Source organism: Lottia gigantea (genome assembly GCF_000327385.1).
Source record: "Lottia gigantea unplaced genomic scaffold LOTGIsca_61, whole genome shotgun sequence".
Classification (NCBI taxonomy): Eukaryota; Metazoa; Mollusca; class Gastropoda; family Lottiidae; genus Lottia; species Lottia gigantea.
This window is the reverse complement of record NW_008710086.1, coordinates 1,125,642-1,133,632: the sequence shown is the minus strand read 5'-3', so window position 1 is coordinate 1,133,632 and position 7,991 is coordinate 1,125,642. Positions and strand designations below refer to the sequence as shown.

The 7,991-nt window shown below is 34.1% G+C and overlaps 1 protein-coding gene across 1 annotated transcript; it reads left to right on the top strand.

The window, feature by feature from the left end:
* Positions 1–600: 600 nt before the first annotated feature.
* Positions 601–6,638, top strand: LOTGIDRAFT_128306 (hypothetical protein; the record flags this gene model as incomplete). The annotated part of the gene is made up of 12 exons (XM_009064281.1): positions 601–815; positions 1,132–1,182; positions 1,449–1,525; positions 2,181–2,248; positions 2,649–2,754; positions 2,967–3,220; positions 3,555–3,712; positions 4,897–5,008; positions 5,500–5,593; positions 5,833–5,923; positions 6,143–6,244; positions 6,401–6,638. The coding sequence occupies 12 exons, from the start codon at positions 601–603 to the stop codon at positions 6,636–6,638; spliced, it is 1,566 nt and encodes a 521-aa protein (XP_009062529.1).
* Positions 6,639–7,991: the final 1,353 nt, after the last annotated feature.

Below are 7,991 nucleotides of genomic sequence, written 5' to 3'. Positions count from 1 at the left end.
TTTCACTATTTCAATTTTCAGTCAAACATCTGTGAATCTTGCACTTGTTCAATAAATTATTGCTGAAATGGTTTGTGCTAATGTTTGGATAATTGATGACAATATTTGATTTGAAGTCGTAGTTTGAAAACAATTAAAATGTGTGAATTTACCCCAAAGACTTCATCATTAGTTCGTAAAGATTATTTTTCGATCTATAACATCTTGAATGACACCAGGTTTAGTTTTCATTTATTACAATTTTATTTTGATTTTTTTTGGTGTAAACAGATCAGCTCTTCGTGGAAACAAATATGAAAACACTAGTTTTAAATAAGAATCAACTGAAGTAAGAAGTATCATAGAATTCTTGGTTTATTTTTCTTTGGTTTTTATTAGCTAAAGAATGCAAACTAGCATTTCATCTGATGTCTGATTTGATGACAAAAGGCTGAGGCTGGTTTGAATTTGAGGATGTGTCAGTAATCGGAACAAGAGTTAATTCCCTTCTTTAGATAGAATTTCAGCTTGGTATCTCATCCGGATATTTATACTTAAATATGAAATGAGCTACAGCCTAGTTTGAATTTGAGAATGTTGCAGTAATAGGACCAAGAGTTAATGCCCTTGTGTGATTATAATTTCAGCTTGGTATCTCATTTATCACTATGGAATACAGAAGAGACTGGAACTGGTGCTGGGAAGCGGACGAAAATTTCACACACGAATTCGTCGAGTTTATCAGCATGGGATATCGATGCTGGGCTAGCAGCTGATTTCGATGGATCTTTATCAGGGCTGGGAACAGAATTAGGGACGTCTAGCTACAACATGAGGTTTGCATTTTTGGAACCCGAGTCCTGTTTTTAAAATAGATCACAGGTCTTATTCTTCAAAACATAATTTTAGATGATTTCGATATCCAATTCATCTGATTGGTAAATCACTTAATTGAATTTTAATATATTATCCAATCAGATTACTGTATTTCTTTAGAGAATAAGGCCTGTGTTTATGTTATCGTTATTTTTCATCGGAAGGCTGTGGTTTCTGTAGATCGAGAACACTAGAGGATTACATCAATATCATAAGAAATATTGACTATTAATATATTAATTATGTCAATTTAAATGAAGATGTATTTTATTTCAGTGAGGCATTGTTAGCTTTACCAGTCTTTAAACAGGAAAATATTGAAAATGGGTGAGTAACAGATACTTTCTTTAACCTTTCATCTTTTCTTGAGACTTTGCCTTATATAGAAAAAACACCCCAAAACTAGCGCGTTTATTGTGTCTTATGTTAACCGTACCATTGTTAGCAGCTTAACAGAACACGTATCGTGTGATGGTGCAAATAGACAGTCCATTCTTAGAAATATTGTATTAAAATTGGTTGAATGTATTTTAGTGACTATATAATTCAATAGACAGTAGTACAATGTTATAATCAATGAATATTTTGTGTAGATTTCAGTATATTCTGGGAGCTGCCACCTCACCTGCTGTTAAAATGAATGAAGAAACACTCACATACCTCAATCAAGGTCAGTTCTAATATTTTCATTAAGATAATTGGAACTATAGACCTTATTCACGGCTTGTTTTTGAGACACTGAAAGCGAGGTTCATTATGCGAATTATGTTATCCATTGATAAGATTTTCAACGTCATTAGACACTTGTTCAACGGCAAGAAAATAGGCTTAAAACTGCCCTTTCTCAGAAATATGTAACAGTAAAATTCATCTGATAGTATCATTAAATAGCTTAATAAATTTCGATTTTAATGATGTAAAATATGATTAGTTTGAGTTGGTGAGATTGGAGAAGGAGGCGTTAAAGACGTCAAGGTGGTAATTTTATTAAGTGACAAAATGTTACCTTTTCAAGGTTTGCGTTATGAGCCTCATTCTGGATTCAATATGGCCGACGCGTGAATAATGTCTATTAGTATTAAGTTTGGTGTATAGAGCTAATTAAAATTAAATGAAATGGAGTTATACATTCTACATTTCTGCAGCCGACCTCTGATCGGTTTTTGATTCAGTTTAATTTGCCAGTCATCTCTGACTAGATTTTTGAAGTGGAGACTATCGATTTGGCTCTGTGCATTCTGTATGCGGAATTACAACAGAATATGGTGGCCAGGAGAGGTCTGATATTGTTTTGAATTGAAATTAAAAGTAGAATATATTTGCAGGACAATCATACGAGATCAAATTAAAAAAACTAGGAGATCTGTCAAATTCTCACGGAAAATTATTAAAGGTAAGGTTTGGTTTCTTATAAACTCCCTAGACTGAACCAAACAAGAACTTGTTTATATTTATAGAATATTTATCAAAAATAACAGGACATTTAATTGAAATGGATGGCCCTACTGACACCAAACTTGGCTAACAACGTATTTATGAATAGATGGCCATCCTATTGAAATGATTTGGCATGCTGGTAGTTGAAAAATATGGTTAAAATGTCATCAGAAAGCCATGCTAAGACATCAAGTCAATGGACACCAGTCAATTTTGTACATTGCTGGCTCTTGTAAAAAGATATTTCAAAGGACATTGCCTCGCAAACAATATACATGTATCTACAGGCCATCTCTTGCCATCCTATAATAAATATGACTACTATTTATGTATTGCTATAATTTTCTGTATTTCAGAGTTTAGTTAGAGTTCATTTTCACGAGCGAAGGTTACAGTATATGGAGAAACAACAGATAGAAACGTGGAAACAGAACAGACCAGGGGAACGCATTTTAGATATAGGTTTGTCAGAATTATTTTCTTTTATAAGCATTTAACAAGTTGTTGAGATTCTGTTTACATTTTAAATAATACTTGTCTTTTAGATATAGGTTTGTCAAACTTATTATTCCATGAACATCATTAAAAGGATAAAAACTTCTACCTTCAAATCAATTTTCCAGATCTCTAGGAAACAATAAGATTTATAATTCTTGTTGTAATCTATATTCCAGATATTCCCCTATCTTATGGTTTAATAGACGTTAATTTAGATCCAATCAAACTAAACGAAGCAGAATTTATCTGGGATCCGACCAAATCAACGGGAATCTATATACGTGTTCATTGTATTAGTACTGAATTTACTGCTAAAAAACATGGTGGAGAGAAAGGTGTCCCGTTCCGAATTCAACTCGATACTTTTTCTCACGAAGAAGAGGAAGAAAAATTACTCCATTCAGCTTCCTGTCAGGTGAAAGTTTTTAAGGTAAGAATTGAAAGTGTTTAAGGGATTTTTATGAGATTTTTTAACCTTTTTATATCTATAGGGGCCGTTTATAAGGGGGTCATTTCATGCTGCTGGCATCTTTACTCATCAGACAGCTAGTAGAAATAGGCATTGACTTTTCTGAACTTGAGACTTGTCATCAGGAGTGTAATCAGAAAATGTCTGAGGGGGCAAAATATGAATGAGAGGTGTCTCTCCGTGGCGAGGTGCTAAGGACTAAAGCCCCTTGTGCCTGGGTGCTGTGACATGTCCACCATCCCCCCCTGTTATCTTGATTAACCAGTAAATATAAATACTGACGTTATTATTTCAGCCGAAAGGAGCTGACAGAAAACATAAAACAGATCGAGAAAAAATGGACAAGAGATCGGAATCAGAAAAAGAAAAATATCAGCCTTCGTATGAATGTACTGTCCTAACAGAAGTAAGTTTTGTTAATATCAGATTGACCTGTGTCATAACGGTCAGAAGGTGCTTACATAATGGCTGGAGATCAAATCAGATTCAGATTGGGCTTGTTACAGAACCCTTGAAAGAAGGATACTGTTACATACTTTGCAAATTATTCTTATTGTATCTTTCATGTCATATCTTGATCTTTCATAAATTATTTCTTTAACACTTAATAGTATATATATATATATAGAGAGATAGATACAGAAAGTAGCTCCTTTTCAGAAAATTTTTCAACAAAAATATCCATGCGCGCACTGTATCGCTGGTTCAAACCGGACACTGACCAGTTCTATTCCCTCCCTTGATTTTACTCTTGTGTCTTTTTTTTAGATACCAGTCGACACATCAATATCATCATTATCTATGAATTCATTAGGTATCAAATCCCCAGATGAGAGTATATCAGAACATCGAGGTAGTATCGGCAGCACGGGCAGTGGAGGAAGTATCAATGTTTCCGGGGCAGGAGACTGGAGACATATTAAAAGCAGGTAAGTCAACTATATTGTCAAAATCTAAAAATAGTTTAAAAATTATAAAGTGAAAGTACATCCTTATATTCTCAAGGTAGAGATAATGTAAAATATATATGTTATATAGCTTTTAGAATGATAAGGTACTTTCCAAGAGGACTTGTTTTGCTTAAGAAACAATAATGAGCAACCCATCTGAGAATTTAGGTCCTCTTACAGAATTTTGGGTTGGCAATTTCTTCAGGATTATACTAATTTGAACTATGGTTTTTTAGTGTTGCTTGTTGGAGTGATGGTTAAAATCTTCTGTCAATTGGCAGGAACAATGATTTTATATTTTATAATTTCAGCCCACCTCCAACCCCCATTACTCCTCTCAGTCACAGTAATTAGGGCGGGACAATATACCAGCACTGTTTATTAGTGATTATTTTATCATTTCAGCCCGCCTCCAACCCCCATTACACCTCTCAGTCACAGTAATTAGGGCGGGGCAATATAACAAACCTGTTTATTAGTGATTATTTTATCATTTCAGCCCGCCTCCAACCCCCATTACACCTCTCAGTCACAGTAATTAGGGCGGGGCAATATAACAAACCTGTTTATTAGTGATTATTTTATCATTTCAGCCCGCCTCCAACCCCCATTACACCTCTCAGTCACAGTAATTAGGGCGGGGCAATATAACAAACCTGTTTATTAGTGATTATTTTATCATTTCAGCCCGCCTCCAACCCCCATTACACCTCTCAGTCACAGTAATTCATCAACTCCTGTTCACAACTCATCAACCAACCATGTTCAGTCGTCATCTAGTGATGATACGGCTAAAATAGTCAATATTGTAAGTTACTGATATGGTTATTATTCATTTTGAGCGATAAAATCGGGGGACTTTAAGGCAGTATATATTGTACCAGTTATCTACATGACATCCCTGAACATTCTATTGAACTACTTCCCTCTATACTTTCTATTGCAGAAAAGCAGGACGTAAAACATTTCTATACTATCTATTAATATGATTTTGATAGCATGTTGATTTATTGAAGGGATTTGAATCCAAAGTACTCAACCATCCAACAAACAACGAACTTACTATCTGTGCTACTGACTAACTAATCCCTTCCTAACAGAAGATATCCCAATCACTTTCAACTGCTCTAGCAGACAACAATATAACTTGCTTCTGATAGAGCTATCCAACTGCTCTAGCAGACGACAATTCAACTCGTTTTTGGCTGCTTCATCCGACTGCCGGCCCAAAGAGGCAATTCCTCAAACCTTGTGTAGTTTTGAATTTTGACTATTGTGATTATATTTCAGCCGTTACTAGGAGACGCCACTGCAGCAGAGGTCACACAATGGCTACATTATCATCGCTTTTCACATTATGTTCGAATATTTCAAAATTTCTCAGGTACGCTTCTCATGATTTTATAATTTTATGTCTTTGAAATATGAATATTATTACGTATAAAGGCTTGATTAAGAACTTATTTTGTTCAATCGAGATTTAATAAAGTAAAATTGCACTCATCTCTGTTTCAGTTATGAAATCTGTATCAGGTTTAGAAATGTGGCTTAATTTCTATATTTTGAGTAAGAACTTCGTGTGCAACGTAATGATATGTTGTATATTTCTATCAATATAAATAGGTGCTGATTTATTGAGGTTAACACGAGATGATTTGATACAGATTTGTGGTTTAGCAGATGGTATCCGATTAAACAACGCTTTACAATCACGGTATAGTTACATTATTTCTTTATTTTATTAGAAAACGCTCTTGGTGTTTTATTATAGAGATTCTGGATCTATACTGCTTGGAAGATAACTGAAACTGAGCTCTATCAGCTTGGAATATCAACTTTTCTCCAAGTTCTAACGTCTTTTCCTATCACCACACTGCATGTTTGATCTGATGTTTTGATTGGTTATTTTACTAACTATATCTATTTATTATAGGAGTGTTCGTCCACGTTTAACTATTTATGTTTGTCAAGAATCAGAATCCAGTAAGTCCTTTCAGTTTTTTCTTTCCATCACACTTAATGTTCAAGGGTCTTTGTCATGGCTACTTCATGAAACGCTTGGCTTAAGTTGAATTAGCAGGAACCACAGACGTCTGATTGAAAATTGGAATGGTTCAAATTGATGTCCCTGATATATATTGAAGTTTAGAACACCTCTTACCAAAACCTCACAAATGATCATAGTTTAGAGTCATTTTCTCCAATTTATTTCAGTTTATCATGCAGTATATTTAGAGCAGATGACAGTTTCAGAACTGGCATCAAAATTAGCAGCCTTATTTGGAATTCAACTTCATCATATAGGAGATATCTATACACAGGGTCCTTCAGGCATACATATATTGGTCACCAATGAGGTAGGTTTAGGGGGTAGGGTTCAGAGTGGGAGGTTAGGGGTTGGTAAGTTTAGATTTACTGGAGATGAATAAATTTAAGTACAATTTCATTTTATTTTTTTTGTAATGTTTTTGATCTCCATTGCAATCTGACAAGTTTTTTACCACAGTCGGGTTCTTATAATATTATTTTAACCAATTAAACATGTTTTATGTAGAACCTGTTTCTTGGTAGCCTAAAACCCAAAGTAGAGCATTATATTAGTCTTTGTGGGTCTCTTTATTTTTTTTTTATTTATATATTTATTTTAGGTTGTTCAAAACATGCAGCATGTACAGGATCAGGCTCGGTTTGCTGTCGAGGGTATGAAAGGTAGGTCATTTATTGATATAGAACGATTTTCACACCAGCATCATGGACAATTATAATTCAATACACCAATTTCCATACCATGTGTTTAAGGTTCAGTTGTTAACCAGCTTGTCCTTGACCAAACCATTTGGTTATTAGGATACAAGGATAACAATTAAGGTTCACAAGGATCCTGTCAGCCTTTATGTCTAGGCTGTATTTGCAAGCGTACAAACCAACCAAATCACTGCATTCAGTGATACAAGAAAGGTGGTTATTGCAGTCACAGTATAAGACGAAATTCGTAATAGATTAAAATCGTGATGATGTATTGTGAAGTTGTAACTAATTTCTGACAATTCCTTTTTATATTTCAGATGATGAAGGCAATAAATATAAAATTTTGTTAAAATTGATAGAATAATTTACATGGAAAGACATTTTATATTGTTTTAAAGACAGTGGAGACGAGAGTTATTTAACTGTAGTCTGAGAGAAACAGGGTTATCTATGTGTAATTGGTGTTTTTATTTAATGTGGTCTGGATTTAATCGAGAGTTATCTGTAATAATATGACAACAGAGAAGAATAGTAACTCAAGTTATACTAATGATACTGCTACATATTGTGCACCATTCAAGTATTTGACACCCCTCCACCATTTATTGAACTGTTCCACACATGCATTTCTCAATCAATATAATAGTTTTGGAAGAGTTCATTTTAAGAAATGGGTGTGTCAGTGTCAAACATGTAAGATGAGATATTGAAACATTAAAAAAGATTTTAAAGCATTAAAATTAAAGAGCAATAGTTATTCTGTTAAAGGATACAATCAAATGTATCAAGACTACTCATGGTCTTCTGCCTGATTAACTTTTGTTGCCACAAATTAGGCATCCCTGTCCTTCAAACTTATAAAGTTATTTGGTGTTTGTACTTTGTATTTGTATCAGAGAGTTCACATACTTAATAATGTTAACAAGGCCTCCCGTAGAGCTGTAACACTAATATTTAGCCTTTGTCTTGTCTATTTTGACTGCTCTTTTAAAACTTTTTGCATTCCTTCCATATACTTCTCTTTGTTTATTGTA